We start from the raw sequence: 16,626 nt of genomic DNA, 5'->3' as shown, positions 1-16,626 counted from the left end.
ACCACTCCTTGGTGTGTTTCATGGCTGTGAAGGGAGTTCAGAGTGGCCAACTTGGACTGATACATCTCGTTTTTACAAGGTGCATCTCAACCTCCATGTACATTGACTAAACTGTGGTCATGGTGTTACTACAGAGAGAAGACATGGGGTCCCCTCAGGGCTGTACTGTCACTGCACCTGCACATGGTTGTGATTTCGCTGCTGCCTCCAAAAGTGACATGGCAGACTTTTGCATTGTCATTACTCTGTCACCTATTTAGCAGCAGTGAGGAGAAAGTGACTCCCTACGTGTCCCCAGAGCTGAATGCGTGTGATGTGCCAAATCCAGACTGCTGTCCTTCCTCTGTTGGGTGCTGCAGGATGTCATCTGCTTAGATAGAGCTTGTGGCCAAAAATTAATCACAACCTTTAGCCATCCCTTTAGTATGACAAATAAAGCTTGCACAAAAGTCTAACCTGAACAGTCAAGGAGGACCCAGGCTGATGACTCAGCTTGGGGGGTGGGCTGATCCTGGAGTGGGGGTGGCCCTTGCTCTTCCTCTTTCCCCTTCTGGATGTGGCCCAATGCCTTTCGGTTGTAGCACAGCCAGCCTCAGGGCAGCCAAGGTGAGAACCTCCAACGGCGCAGCTGAAGGGAAACGTGTACTTGCTGTTTCCTGCCCATATGGCTGTCAGCACTCCTCTTGCAGTGCACCTCTCAGCGCAGCATCCCAGAGGAGCACAACTGTCCCTGTCATTCCTTCTGACAGTTGTCAGCTGTTAGGAGTGCAGTCTGCAGAGCGAGAGCCATTAGGCTGACAAATCCCCACCGGGCTTGGTCCTCTGAGTTGCCTGGCCTGTGGTACCATGACTCCCAATTTGTGCTGTGTCTGGGAGTTAAATGACAGTGATTCATGCAGCTCTCACTCTGGGCAGCCAGTGCGATGCTCCTGCCGCCAGTGATCTGTGAGGGAGTGAAGGCTGATCAAAGTGGGTCACCCAGAATTAACTTGTCTGTGTCAAGTTTGCCCCCTTGCAGGAAGAGGCTTTTATTTCAGAGGCAGTCCTTTAGAGTCTTAACCTTGAAGATCCTCCTTCATCTGTTGTGGGGCTTGGTGGCCGGATGATGAGGCGAGAGGCCACGCCTCTTATATACCATATCCCAGCCTGACCTTCCAGTTCAGATCTAATACTTTCCACCTACTTTTGTGCTCCCTCTCTGAAATAGTTTTCCACAAAGGATAGGAAATTAGGCAAAGTTTTGAACTCACAGACTGATGGCATCCAGTGCATTTTATCACAAATCCTTGGGAAGGTCAAGGCTCCATTTTCTCTCTGGAAATGGCTTGATGTGCGCATTGGGTCTGGAAAGCCACAGGCAGTCAGAAACATTGGCAAAGGCTCTGTCAGAAGGTTGCAGTAAAGATCTCATGTGGGTATAAGGTCAGATCTCCTGCCTTGCTGGTTTTGGCTCTGCTGATAGCAGAACAGAGGCCAGCCCAGTCCATTTCCCAAGCCCTGGTCCTACAGTTCCCTGCCTCTTCCCTTGTCTAAGCCTTTGGTGTCGTTGCCATACAAAACCCCTCGCAGCTCTTGGAGATTACAACCCCTTACTACAGGGAGCACTGGATTTCAGTTACTCTCAAAACCTGACATTTTAAGCTGATACAAATCAGCTGGACACAACAGTACAGAGAAAGTAAAAAAAAAAAAATCCTGGTCTTGCATATCAAATACTCCATTAAAAACAGATTCCAGTGGCTGCTGTTATGTTTTCCTTTACATCGTTACCACCTTTATTAGAAAATATAATGGTCCAAATGGCTGAGGTCTGCCTCGGTTTTACCCATCCCCAAGTGGTACTGGAAGTGAAGAGTGAGAAGTTTTGGTGGTGCAAAGCCAGAAATCTTTTGGGAAACACATGGCTTCTCCCTTCTGCCTCCCTCCAGTAACTTGTATGGGTGATTGCATTCAGCAATGAGGTTTGTTTTCAGAGACCATCCAGACTTTGGTAAATGTATTTTTCTGGTTACATTTTCCTTGTGATTGGAAGATACTGAGCAATTACATTTATAGAACCATTCATAATCTCTGGGTATCATGCTTCAATATATTTCAGAAAGGAAAATAGTATTTTCATATGTTGCTGCTCACAGTGAAATATCATTTCCACCTAGTGGAACTATTCATTTTACCCATAATCCAGTGAGCACCAGTATATATTAACGGGTGCCATATTTTAAAAACGAGCGTACAGTGCTTTTGGGTTGTATACCCCTTCCAAATTAATCCTCTGATAAGAATGGCAGGTCATGTTTAGAAGAACTCCTCTGGGGAACACCTCCACTTTTAAAATAATATTTCACATTTAGATTGTGCCTCCAAAAAAGGAAAAAGTCCGTCTATGTTCTGCTACTCACATTTTTCTATTTATTTAAACATTTATGTTTGCCCTTGGGTGCCTTAAATTTATAAAACATTCATTACAAAACAGCAGGCAGCTATTATATGAAATGAAACCAAGCAGGTTATTTTGGGTCCAAATGATCTGTTGCTGTAGCACCGTTAAAGTCAGCGGGAGTCTGTGAGAGAGAGTTTGACTGGTGACACCAGGAGACATTTCATCTCAGGCCATGGGAGATTGCTGACTGATCCCTGGCCTTCTCGCTCCCAGCAGTGGAGAGTGTGATGCCCAGGATGTGCCCTGCTACTCGCCAAGGGTGCTGGAGCTTGACAGGACAAAGGCAGAGGTGGGTTTTGCACACACGTGCCAGGTGTGGACAGCCCAGCACCTTGTCCTTGGAGAGATGCACAGTCTGTGCTGAGCGATACTGAGGGTATCGTGCCTCCTTCAAGCCGCACCAGCTGTGGTTTCTGTGTACTTTTTAAAGCTAGTCCTATATAAAGCACCAGTCTTAAACCAGTAGAGAGGCCTAGAAGGGCAGATCTGTGTGGCAAGGAACAGACACATTTATTTGACAGTTCAAGTAGCTCGATATGTTTGGGAAGAGTTGCACACCACTGTTTTTTATCTGAGACGCTTGCAGCAGTGGATGCAGATGAAAATAACATCAGCGTGCAATGCAGTCCTGGTAGAGCCCAGTTCTGGTGCTACAGCCTCAAACATCACATCTTGCCACATTCTTCTGCAGAGGCATTAGGAACTTCAAATCTCGTGCATCAGAGATCGACATTTTTCCCAGAGAGGCGAACTGGAACATCGTACAAAGCCTTTTTCTGCAGATGTCAACTGTCAGTAGTGCCCGTGTATTTGTGAGCTACCAGAGTGGGAGTAGGATGTGGCTCAAGCTGAGGTCTCCAGTGATAAACTCACAATGCAGCCGTGGAGGGGACACTTGCAAATTGTCCTGTGCATAGCCAGTCTCTTATTTATGGTGGTTTTGAAAAATTAATAACTTGGCAAACCCTTTTCTATCTGTATCTCAACTGTTAAACTACTCAGTGATAAAAATTTCTCTCTCATTTGGCTTTGCTGGATAGCACATCATTGGGTCTTCTTCACTGTGTTCTCCATGGATGGCTCTTCTTCTCATTCCCTCATGTCCAGTTGAATCTCTGGACCACCTTGGAGTGATGTTCCCTGCTGGCTACACTGCTAGTCAGATCACCACCCCCCTTCCCTGCCAACAGAAGCAACTCTATTTGAAAGACCACCAAGCTGTGCTGAAGGTCTTTAAGCTGTCTGACCCTAAATTAGCTGTGGGGCAGGTGCGCCTGTGCTAGAAACACCTCAAAATGCAGTTGAGTGGAGGGGATATTGGCTTACTGTGTATGTTTTTGGGCCCATCTATTAGTCAGCCTGGCTCGTGGCAGCTGTTTTGTGTCTTTGGACCCATCAATATGTGGCAGTCTAATATGTCCACACTTCACATCGCCTGTTGAGAAACCAGGACAAGTAGAAGTGAAGACTTCTTTAGGATCTGAGGGCTGAGCTCTCTGAGCACTGAACAGTGGCTTTTTACCAGGTGTGCTGTGCCAGTAGTTAGGGAAAATTGCTTTCAGAGTAGCATTAATTTCTGATGATGAGAGCGATAAAAAATGCAAATGCAAATCAGCCCAGACATAACAAAATGATATGTTCCACAGAGATACCTCAGGAAGATTTCAACTCTTGTTAACCCAGAAATAGGTAGAATATATCTTCGAAATTTGATTTGAAGAATTGTCAGCAGTAAAAAAAAAGAGATCTGATCAAAATCCAGCCTCAGAAATGAAAGATGTGTATTTAAAAAAAGCACATAATAATGCTTGATAAATAGCTTCTTTGCAAGATATTATAAGAATTATTTAATGTTGTTCAGCACGTTGGAAATATAAAATCCTAAATCAGAGTTGGATTTATCATAGCTTAGTATAACAGATGGCATTAGTACAATTAAACCGAGGTGTGTTGCAAGAGGGATTATTTTTCTTCTCTCATTTGCAGAACTAAATAAACTACTGGAGAGGTTGAATCTCATCCCAAAACTCTGATCTAAGAGCATTTAAAATAATAATAATATGTGAAGCTAAGCTGCAGTGAGAGGCAGTTTCTTTAGCACTGAGAAGTTTTATTTCCATTTCTATATTTGTTTTTATTCGATCTCTCTAGCCTTCATTAAGCAATTTTGCAGGCTTTCTTGGAAATTGATTGATATGTAGGGTGTTTTATTGTCAGAGAAACAGAAGTCGCCAGAGAGACCCAAGTTAGAGAAACAAGCCGTTGATTTCATGCCCTGGCAGCATACTGTCCTTCTGGGTCAGGCAGCCTGCTGAGTGAGATCATTGCTTTGAAGAGGATAATGTGAATTGCTGTTCAATGATAATATCCCCTCAGGAACAGTCCTTCTGAATGCCCCTTGCTGGTGTGAGCACCTGTGAGAGAGGAAACAAGTCTGTAGTGTCTTTTGGGGCCACACAAAACACTGCGTGCATTCATTGCCCAGACAAGTGTATGCCAGGTCATGCTCAAATTTTGGTGGTGTTGGTGGGACACTTACTTGGTGCCTCTTAGACTCTTCTCAAGTGAGCATTGTTCTCCATCCCGAGCCCTGTTTGGGTGTCCACAATTGGTGCTAGCACAAGCGACGCTTCCCACAAGGTGGTTCTGGTCTGGCCAAACCTTGAGTAAGAGCCGCACAAGGATGATGTGGCTGAACATGGCAAAGTTCCCCTGCAAAGTCCTGCTCAGGTGTGTGTGGGTTTGAGCATCTGATGAGAGCAGGCATCTGTACACTTGGAATAAGCTATGCTTGGGGGAGGCTTCTGATGAAACCGGGTAGGTGTTTGATCCAGATCCTCCCTACCTCAAAGAGACCCATCCACCCCCTTGATCTCAGGAAAGATGTTTTCACTTCCTCAATAAGACCAGCTTGTATAAACTGTGCAGAGGATCATGCATATCGGGGTACAGCTGATGGATATCTTGGAAATCTAACTAAGACTTTGTCTTCTTTCCTTTGTAGACCGGGATAATCACAGATGCCAGGCTCAAGGAACTAACCCCGGCCATGCCTGTCATCTTCATCAAAGCCATTCCTGCTGACAAACAAGATATCCGTAGTATGTACCCATGTCCTGTATACAAAACACGGCAAAGAGGGCCAACTTATGTGTGGACTTTTAACCTTAAAACTAGAGAAAGTCCTTCCAAGTGGGTGCTCGCTGGTGTGGCATTGCTGCTACAGATCTAGGCTCACCAGCAGCACACCTCATTTGCAAATCCCTAATGAAATCTTTCTCAGACAATTTGAAAAATATTATGCTGAGATTGAAACCAAGCTCCATCTCTCTGAGACCTGGGCACAGCCTAAATAGAGCCTGCAAGGAGGTGACAGAGGTGCAGAGGGACACATGGACCAGATTCTTGGCTGCTGTAAATCAGTATCCTGTAATTCCTACCCTGCTGCGCTGGAGCACTGAAAGATCCCAACCCACAGCCAGATCTTCTGCACCCAGAGAGTGCTAAGCTCAAATCTGAATTGAATGTTGATTTCTCTTTTGTGATCCAAAGTAGTTTTAAAGTCAGTGGCCTTCTCCAAAAGCCTTAGGTAGTCCAGTGACCTGTGAAATTCTTCAGACTTTGTTCTTTTCTATACATGAGTGTTTCTTTGTCATATGTGTAATGTTGAAAATTGGGAGATCAGCAGGTGTCGTGGATGTAAACTTTTGCTTGCTAATGTTCCTGTCAATTTTAGAAACATTGAAAATAGTGTTAATATCCAATGTGCTTAATGTATTCAACAGTAAAAATACAGCACAGGGATTGTTTAAGAAGAATATTTCATAATGATAGAAATATACTAATAAAAATCATTGTTCCTGGACTAGTCTAAAAATTGCCTGGAGGCCTGTATCACACGTTTGCTTGCTGTGTGGAGTGCCGGCAGGGTCAGGTGGGACAGATGCGGCCGTTTGGATAGTTGTATTTATAGTGATGAGTGGGGTGGGTGGGAACTGATGTGTTTCTCGAGCAGGAAGCACAGAGAGGGGTGACCGGGGTGTGCGTTGTCCTAGCGAGCCAGACACACAGAGCTCTGGACTGCCAGAGCTGAGCACTTGGGAGCTACGCAAGGCGAGCAGTCAGGTTGGTTGCCTGGGGAAATGGAGGCGTGCCGTGCTCTCTGTACAGTCTGCAGTGCTTTGCTGCGCAGCACAGGACCCTGCCTCTGTCTAATATTTGCTGTTTCTCTTCCTCCTCTGGTGCACAGTACCCTCCTGCCCCTCACCATGCAGGTAGTCACGGGTTTTTAATCCGTGGGGTTCACTGCCATCTCTGAGCGCGCTGCAGGTATCGGCATGTGTGTCAGCAGGAGGGAACGGGAAGATGGCAGCTGTGCAGAGGATTTTGTCTCACTGGAATTAGCACCGATGAGCACCCCCAAACTTTCCCATCCTAACCCAATGCCAGGTTACAATCTCACAGCCAGACTCAGGTCTCCATCACGGACTGTGACGCTCCTTTGGGAATACTACAAAACCTGTTATTCAGATGAATTCCTAAAGTCAATGAGCACCTCGACAAACACTACGTCATCTTGAGAGGTCCCCACTTGCCAGAGTTGGCTCTGAATAGGCTCAGATGTTTAGCACCAGCTGGGGAAAGGGGAGGATCACCAGCCAACTCTGTTCCCACTGCCTGCATGGTGGCATTGAACCTTCCAGAATCCTGTTTCCAGTCAGCCGTGGGGTTCATAGGGTGGGACTCTGCAGCCTGGAGAGACCTGCAGGTCTGAGTGTCACCTCGGGCTGCCCTGATGCTCCATGAGGGACTTGGTCCTCCCACCTCATCCTGCACTGGTTATCAAAGAGAGGTCAGATCTGGCTCTCATTTCCCTGCACTTACTGTGAAGAAATAGAATGGGTGCCTCAGACCAAGATGTTTAACTTCTAGACTTCTTAAATGAGGTGAGCTGGGCTTGATCAACCTATGGTACGGCCACTGCAGCCATGGGAGAAGGATCTACACCTCCAGGTTAGAAATGATGCTTCCCAGCTGAATTTGGAGCTCAGCATCTCAGGAGTTCTTGCCCATCAGTAGGCAGGAAGGAGTAGTGGGTTGGCAAGGGCAGTGCATCCCACATACTGTGTCTTCTGGGTGGGCCAGCAATGTATTTGCACCTGGGACAAACAGCAGCAGTACAAGATGATCTGTTGGCCCGAAATGCAGCTGTGGTGCGTGTGCAGTGCTTGGGACAGTGGAGCGGATCTTGGGAGGATGATGGGTAAGAGGCTCATGTAGAAACCACAAAGGGTATCTGGGGATCACCTGCTGTATCCTACTGAGCCCACTCTGACCTGCCATATGTCACCAAGCCCACCCTGGCCATTTCAGGAACGCTGTGAAAGGCTCTTCCAAAACCCAGGCCAAGCCCATGGCTGTGTCTCAATGCGCAGGAGCGCGCCAGCATCACTTGAGAGCTCTACAGAGAAAGCTTTCCAGAGAGGCCTGTAAATCAGAGGTTTGAACAGACTATTTGTTCCTCAGCCACAGCATCCTAAAGAGGTGTGTGCAATCTCCTAACAAACAGAAAGCCAAGATCCAGGAAGCAACAGTGCTGGTGTCCCGCTCTGAGCTCTGCTGTGCTCCACATGTTGAAGCACCTGGAAGCGTGGGTGTGTTGCATGGTCCTGCCGTGCCCTGGGGAAGTCCCAGGAGGCACCACAGTCCCTGCTTTTCTGTCACTGTATACCTCATACTACCTCCCTTCCCTGGCCAGCCGGGAAACGCTCCTGTGCTCAGGGCAGCTGCGCACAGCCCTGCATGCCATTCACTTATGGCTTTACTATTCACCTGTCTTTATCTCAACCCAGAAGTTTTTGCACTTTTACCCTTCCAGCTCTCCCCCCCATGCCCCTGGGAGGGAGGGGGCAGGTGGATGCGTGGGGTTCGGCTGCCGGCTGGGTTAGACCACGACGGCGTTTCCGTGGGTAGTGTTTGGTTTCTCAGAGCCCTGTATCAAACTGAACAGCTTTATGGGTGGCCTCAGCACACACTGATGGGGCCATGGTCAGCTCTCTGCCAGTCCAGCAGCGTATTGTCCTCCTACCCAGAGTAAGGTAGGGGAGTAAAGTCCTCAGGCTTTGCAGGAGATCCGCAGTAACTCTCTTGGTCTGAGCAACATAGCAGCTGTCTTCCTGCAGGAATGAGGAGGTGCAAAATCCTTGTCTTTGCAGTCCTGGAGAATGATGACCTTCAAGATGAAGGTAAGGTGGGAAAACTTTCTGGTAAGAACTTTGTTTAATTGCCAGGCAGTGTCTTCAAGGCACAGCCCCAAAAATTAATGATGAAGAAGCTAGTTATGGCTTAGCAAAAGGCATCTGCAAATATCTAATGCAAGGGAGAGAGCTGTCTTAAGCTTCCGATTTTAATATGCCCCTCAACCCATAACTGAGGTAACAGGTTCTGTAGACTACCCCACATAATGAGTATCTGGCTAGAAGAGGTCTGTTAGCTAGGGAAAGCTATGCTATTAAATTAAATCCCACCAATTTAAATTAAAACCTGCCAATTAGATATGTAATGTAAACCGGTCACTTCCCATGGCTTTGCAAAGTTGAGTGCATTAAATTCTCCATGTATTTCACCATGCAGGAGGTTTAGTTGCATAAACAGAGCACTGCTGAATTAAACACATAAAAGCGGGACCCAAATGTATAGTAAGTGCATCGTGCTCTAGATAACATTGCTATATTAGTCCTCCTTTGGTATTTCCTCAGTGCTTCTTTTACCACAAGCTTCTCAGTGCTCTGTATGTGGTTTTCCTGCCATTCTGTTACTGTCCTAAACTTCAAGCTGCTTCTCTTTTAAAACCCCTCTTCCTTTTTCCAGCATACCAGGGCCTCTCTCTGCTCAGTGTTGCCCTCCAACATGCCCCCATACCTACAGGAAAGGATAAGTTCAGTAATTCCCCAGGCACTGCTTGCTCTTTCCAGAGCAACAGCCTGGGCTGTTCTCTTGCCAGCTGAAGAAGAATGGGATGTTGACAACAAAATGGATCTGATTGTTTTATTATATATATCTTCCTGCATAATTCACCAGTTGGGCAGGCAGGGTAGTGGGGAGATATTTATAGATACTAGAAATGTCACCAGGGTGTTCATTCTTCATCCTTTGAAAATCATCACAGGAAAGACTTGGCTGCAAAATGCTACAAGAGGATAGTGAATAATTTGGTGCTTTAGGGGGATAAAAAAATCTGACAGGCGTGAGATTTTCCAGCCATATCAGCCTAAAGCAGGCAATTAAATACAGCTGGCCCAGCTATTCATTAGGAGCGATGCATTAGTCAAAGGTGAACATTTTCTGTTCGTGAGCTCTTGGAGATAGCTGCCCACCTGGCACTTCCAGCGTGCACCCTCCTTCCTGCTCCCTGCCATTGCTCAAGTGGAAGGGACTGAGCAGCGAAGAGCCCCGTCCCTGGCACAGCCCCACGCTGAGGCTCCGGGAGCAGCAGTGCTTGGGATGTGCAAGGCAGAACCAAGGTTGGTCTGGACCAGGGCAGGCAGGGCAGGGCAGGCAGCTGGGGCAGGGCAGGGCAGGCAGGGCAGTGCAGGCAGGGCAGGCAGCTGGGACAGGGCAGGGCAGGCAGGGCAGGCAGCTAGGGCAGGGCAGGCAGGCAGGGCAATAGGGCAGCAGGACAGGTCAGGGCAGTAGCAGGGGCCCCTGTGGTTGCTCATTTTTAGGGAAAGCTGGAGATTGTGTGATGTGACTTCTCCATTACTGGAACAAGTCTCATGAGACTGGTCTCCAGGACCAGCCCTGAGGCAGCTCTCCTACCCTACAGCCCCTCAGTCCTAACCCCTCTCCTTCATCCTGCCTTCACCACTCACCTCCCCAGGCCTGCTGAAACCCCGACCCTGCCTTCTCCACAAAAACCAACACTGGCCACAAAACGAGCAAACACAAAGATTTAAAAAAGCAGGTAAGTGTTTCTGGACCAAAGAAATGCCTCTTGCAAGCAGAGTTTTGCTCCTGAAGGCAGAGGAGCCCCGCGGCCATCAGTTCTCTGGTGTTCACACACCACCCTCCAACTAGGGAATCGCTGCTTGGAGGACCTGGGAGTTAGCTGGAGGCTGGGGAAAGTGAGAAGTCAGGGTTCCTTATGCAAAAAAGTGGCCACATATCTTCAGAATGACTTTTCTTTCAGACCAAGTTGATCTCTCTCACATTTTACCACTCCCCACCAGCCAGGCTGTCTGCTGCTGCTCGTGTCCTCCCTGAGCACCCACATGAAAAACAAGGGTGAGCCCCTCACGAACATCTAGGAAAAAGGCTCTTTGGCCTTTGGTAAAATGCTGAGTGCCAGCAGAAACCATGCAGCAAGCCAGCCATGGTGGGACTGAGGACCCGGGTAGTTCATCCTCCAAGTCATCTGCCAGTGATTATGCTGGGGGCTGGCACTTTCTCCTGGGGAGTAAGTGTTCAGCCTCTCATGGCAGGACCTCTTGATTTCACAGAGTGGGGTGATGCCCCTCTTCTGGTTGAAGGAAGCTGTGTGTCTTTGTAGGACTTGCTGCAGATCAGAGCCTGGAGCATTTTGCTCGGGCTTGGGCATGGCATTCTACGGGGAAAAGCCAAGGGTGTGTCTTCCATGTCTCTGCACAACTAAAGTCTGTGACAGTAAATATGTGTGCAAGGCTGCACAGAGTGGGGATTTTCCAGCTGCAAAGGAGTTATCTGACCCATCTTAGAGATTTCATGGTGAGATCAGCATCTGCCAAAGTGTCCTGGGTCTCTTTGCCAACTGCACATGGAGCCCAAGAGTCACCAGGTCAGGCTGAGGTGGGGATATTTCTTATGCTTAGAGTCAAGCCTATGTGTCCTTCCCTTTTGCTCTGTCCCAAGAGTTCAGCCAGATCCTGCACCCTATGATTTCACATGCAAGGACGCCCAGGGGAGCCCAGACCAGCTCTCGTCCTTTCTGTGTATTTCTGCAGCTGCTGACTCTTCACAGCACCCTGTGGGGCTGCTTTGGGCCTGGGTCCTCCAAAGGTCTGCGGTCAATTAGTTAACTCCAGACTGGTGACATTTTCCAAAGGGATGAAAGTAAAAAGAAGGAAAATTGTGTTATTGAACACTTAATATCAAAAAATTGAACAAACTCTCCTGGGACAGTGTGTTGGGTTGGCGTGGCAAGGTTTTGGTAGTGGGGGGGGGCTACAGGGGTGGCTTCTATGAGAAGCTGCTAGAAGCTTCCTCTGTGTCTGATAGAGCCAATGCCAGCCGGCTCCAAGACGGGCCCGCCGCTGGCCAAGGCCAAGCCAATCAGCGCCTCTGTGATAACATATTTAAGAAGGAAAACAAAACAGTTAGAGAAAAAAAAAGCTTTTGCAGCCGGAGAGAGGAGTGAGAAGATGTAAGAAACTCTGCAGACACCAAGGTCAGTGCAGAAGGAGGGGCAGGAGGAGCTCCAGGTGCTGGAGCAGAGATCCCCCTGCAGCCCGTGGTGAAGGCCATGGTGAGGCAGGCTGTCCCCCTGCAGCCCATGGAGGAAGGATGAGGGGGTGTAGAGATTCCACCTGCAGCCCGTGGAGGACCCCACGCAGGAGCAGGTGGATGCACCTGAAGGAGGCTGTGGCCCACGGGAAGCCCACGCTGGAGCAAGTTCCTGGCAGGACCGGTGGACCTGTGAAGAGGGGAGCCCACGCCAGGGCAGGTTTGCTGGCAGGACTTGTGACCCCCGTGGGGGACCCCACGCTGGAGCAGTTTGCTCCTGAAGGTCTGCACCCCGTGAGAGGGACTCCATGCTGGAGCAGGGGAACGATGAGAGGAGTCCTCCCCCTGAGGATGAAGAAGCGGCAGAAACACCGTGAGATGAACTGACCGTAACCCCCACTCCCCATCCCCTTGTGCCGCTGAGGGGGGGAAGGTTGAAGCCGGGAGTGAAGTTGAGCCCGGGAAGATGGGAGGGGTGGGGGGAGGTGTTTTAAGAGTTGATTTTATTTTCTCATTCCCCTACTCTGTTTTGCCTAGTAATAAATCAGATGAATTCCCTCTCTAAGTTCGGTCTGTTTTGCTCGTGACGATAATTAGTGAGTGATCTCTCCGGGTCCTTATCTCGACCCACAAGCGTTTTGTTATGCCTTTTCTCCCCTGTTTAGTGAATGAGGGGAGTGAGAGAGCGGCTCTGGTGGGCACCTGGCCTCCAGCCAGGGTCAACCCACCACAGACAGAGAAATGGCTTTTCCATAGTCTGGGAGTGTTGTACCTGCTGCAAATTATAATTGGCAGAAGAGCACATTTCAAAGTAAAGTCTTCACAAATGCTTGTAATGGTGTCCCATATCTTGAGGTTAACCAGCTCCATTCTACTGCAACTATTTCTCACAGAGCAAAGGAAAATGTAGACCAGACACATAAAAGAGCCTGGCTGGTAGTCAGTAGGTTGGTTCCACTGGGGCAAATTTATTGCAACTGTTATCAGGTACTGGCAGTGCCCAGTGATGCAAATTCTGCATGTATCACTGCTCAATTATTTACAGAACAAAACTAGCTATAACGTATCAGCCAGATGCATTCATTTTATGAAGTGGCATTAATACATTTAATTAGCAATGGCTTATTAGATACATGTCCGTTATTATGCATTGTTTTTTAAATGACTGTAATTGCCCAAACAAATCTACAAATATATTTACCTTGTTAATGGTTGTGAACCTCATTTAAAAAGCTTTTTGACTGTAGAAGATGTTCATGGCGTTATAAGCAGCCCTTCTAATTTCATAGAGTCATAGTACTAGTGTGCCTGTTAGTGCAGAAGGTTTTTTTGAGGCTATAAATAGTCAAAAGGTTTTGAAGCCCACTTACCTGTGTGCGAACTTTAGGGTTCACTTTTAGGACACCCTCACAGCATTTATTTTGATTAGTGCCAAAAGCCATGAGTGAACCCCCAAGCCTACATTTGTATCTTGGCTCAACGCTTCCAAGGGTACAGAAGGAACTGGGACGGGGGAGCTGTCAGCTGTGATAGCTCCAGTGTTTGCAGCACCTCCGGTTTTTCAGGTACCCTAGTCTCACTGTTGAAAATGCTGCCTTGGAAAAAATCAGCATATTTGTTGTATTGAGTGAGGTTTGATGAAAGCTACACAAGGAAAAGTGACTCATGTCCATGATGGAAGTTTTGTTCAGGCCAGCAAATATGCCCAACAGCCCTGGAGACCCTGGCATCTAGGGTATTTGCATGACAGTCTGTCTTGAGACTTTGTATTGGGTTTGAATAAAGATTTGAGCGCTGATCTCCAGGTGCCTGGGGCTCTCCACCAGGCTGTTAGGCAGTCAGGAGAGGAAAATGCATGTGAGGACATCTTGCTGGTGAGAACAACCCAAGCAATTGACTGTGCCCAGGTGCATACTCTTCAACATGGCACTGCTCCATCCAGTGGAACAGCTTGCACAAAGCTCTTGCTCCCATTTCTCGTAAAAATGTTGGAAAGGTCTTGGGATAATCCAAATATAGAATGGGAATGAATCTCAGAATCTTTCTGACTCACTGCTGAGGGCTGCAGAAGCTGCAGGAATTTCTTCTTAGCCCAGAGACTTGATCTGGTCTTGGACAAGCACTGGGGAGGGCTGGGGGCTGCAGGGTCTCAGAGCAGCAGACAATGAAGCATCCTCCTTCCCTTCCAGCACAGGGCACAGGCAAGGGCGATGGGCCAAAACCTTAGAGTTTAAAACACCAGCTGCCCTGGGAAGAACGAAATCCATTATTCTTGCTGATTCCATGCTCCTTTTGCCTACCATGAGTTACCATTTCCTAACTCAATGGTCCTAAGCTCATGAGGGTTTTGCACCTACCCTTGCTGGCATCTGGAGTGCATCCCCATGGCCAACTCTGGACCTTAACAAACTTGCATTAAACCACTGGCCCATCAGTCTACTGTGGACAAGAGCTGCACATTCCTTTTTGGGGGTTGTGATTCTCCTGTGCAACCCCAGCACTGAATATCAGAGTACCTAACTCCAGCTGCCTGCATAACCCTGCCGTGCTGGTATCAGCAAGCAGTGGATGATGCTCTGCTGGACACGGTGCTTGGATGTACCACTGAGAGCTGGACAAGCAGTGGGATGTTATGGACCACTGAGGGCACCCAGGATTTCTGCTGAACACAAACCCGAGCCATGTGATGCATCATTCGCTCTGCTTAACAGAGATTTTACTGCAGAATCATGTTGAGAGTCATCAAAACACCTGGTACATGTGGGACTGTGTAAATGGGGAAATGATTATAAGAGACAGGCAGGGTTCAAAGGGCCTTAGAAAATTACACAGCAAATGCATAATTGTTGAAATGAAATAAGAGTTTTGTTAGCTGCAGCCTGGCAGATTAGTTGGCTGGATGTGTCCATTCGGTTTGTCAGAATACAAACAGGATAAATCTGAACAAAACGATCTTTGGAAATCCTGCCCCGCTTCCCATCTGCCATCACCGTGTGCTTTTTATGGAACTGGATTGTTATGACATTGCCTGCACTTTGACTGTGCGCTGTCTACTTAACAAGTGTTTCAATTAATTACTGTAATGTTATTATTGGGAAGAAGCAGCAGATAGGAGGAAAATTATGAGATAATGAGAAATAAATTGCTACCTGAGGTGTCTTGCTGAACACAGAGTGGTTTACCTCTCTTCAAGAAGTTATTCAGTAATGGATGGAGGTGGCGACTGCCCGTGAGTGAGAGGAGGTCTGCTCAGGCTGGGGCTGGGAGAAGGTGCTGGTGGTAAAGACATGGAGACACCTCCACCCCAGGAAGCTAGTACGAGCTGAGGTACTCCTAATTGGAGTATTTACCTGGGAAGCTGGGATGACTTGAGCAACATGTAAGCAGGAGCTGTTCCTCTGTGTGCAGACCCAAAAGCTCCCGCTCTGACACCAGCTTCCTGGGCAGGAGCCCCCATCTGTGCCACATCTGGGAGTCACATCCCACAGTGCCTCCCTGGCTGCACCACCTGCCCCTCCAAGGAGGCAGCACAGCGTAGGGGAGGCAGAGCTGGACTTGATGCATCCTGACAGGCCCATTCTTGCTTGTCCACTCTGCCTCTGTCTCCAAGGGCTGACCCAGCTTCTGGGCAGCACCTGGACCAGGATTGTGTTCAAGAAACCTGAGCAAGGTTCTTCCCAAGCCCATATTTTAAAGACAGTGTGATGGAAGATCCTCAGAGCTGGGTCCTCAGAGACGAGATCCCATGGGCACTGCCAAGCGCAGCAGAAGACAATGGTCCATGGGGAAATGGTGGTCTATGGGGAAATGAAGGGCCATGGGGAAATGATGGGGCTTTCAGTAATGATGGGCTGTGAGGAAACAATGGGCTTTTCCTCTCCTAGGGCAGTGGGAGGACTGACCATCTCCCACATCTTGTCCCACTGGGATGGCGACGGTGCAGTCTCCAGCCAGAGGAGGAGATCACACTGCCATGGAGGATGTCCTGCCCTTTGGCCACGCCTGCTATTACAACCCGGGAGGAGGGAGCGTGCTGCACGTAGGAGGCAACTGTGTTAACATCCCCCTTTGGCAGGGTCAGCAAGAGGCCGGTGAGCCTACAGAAGTGTGTGATTTGGTATGGATCAGGCCACCTGGCGCTGAGTGCGGCCATTCATGTGGACGGCAGCGGCTGTGGCAATGCCTCACTGTCAGCATGGACGTCAGGCTCAGAGGCCGCAGAGGTGCCAGCTGCCGGTGTATCAGCAGGGACGCAGACCCCAGGGCTCGGGGTGCCTGGGCATGTGTCACCAGTGAGGACCCTGCCTGCTGCACCGCGGTCTCCAGCGGCCCCAGGGACTGGAGCAGACTGACTGCCAGCAGTTTGCTGCTCACATTAATCCCCCTGAAGCAACTGAGGTTTGGGCTGGCAGAAATGCAGCCAGAAGAAGAGTGGAGTTTCTTTTCCCAAAACCCCCTTTCTCAGCTGAGGATTAACGCTGCTGAGGAAGGTCTCATGGGCTCGGGGGTGCAGAGGAAACCTGCCCCAGCCGTGTCCTCCTCCCTGCTCACTGCAGGTCCCAGGTACCCAGAGAGACCAGGGCTGCCCTGGGGCCCAGAGTTGCCTGGAGATAGGATGGGTGGTTGTGCTTTCAGGCAAGAACTAGCTCATGTACCTTGCAGTAATGACAGAGCACTCATTAATTTCCTTGTGAGGCTCTGGGCAGGCT

The 16,626-nt window shown here is 48.7% G+C and overlaps 1 protein-coding gene across 5 annotated transcripts in view; it reads left to right on the top strand.

The window, feature by feature from the left end:
• Positions 1-6,305, top strand: part of DNAH9 (dynein axonemal heavy chain 9) — a 207,313-nt gene extending 201,008 nt beyond the window's left edge. For all 5 annotated transcript variants that reach the window (XM_054846795.1, XM_054846794.1, XM_054846797.1 and 2 more), the window contains one exon: positions 5,445-6,305. In XM_054846795.1, coding sequence (XP_054702770.1) covers positions 5,445-5,672 — 228 coding nt within the window. In that variant the 3' untranslated portion in view covers positions 5,673-6,305. The remainder of the gene's footprint in view (positions 1-5,444) is intronic.
• The last annotated feature ends 10,321 nt before the right edge of the window (positions 6,306-16,626 follow it).

Source organism: Grus americana, chromosome 18 (genome assembly GCF_028858705.1).
Source record: "Grus americana isolate bGruAme1 chromosome 18, bGruAme1.mat, whole genome shotgun sequence".
NCBI lineage: Eukaryota > Metazoa > Chordata > Aves > Gruiformes > Gruidae > Grus > Grus americana.
The sequence above is the reverse complement of the archived record's forward strand: the minus strand, read 5'-3'. Positions and strand labels throughout refer to the sequence as shown.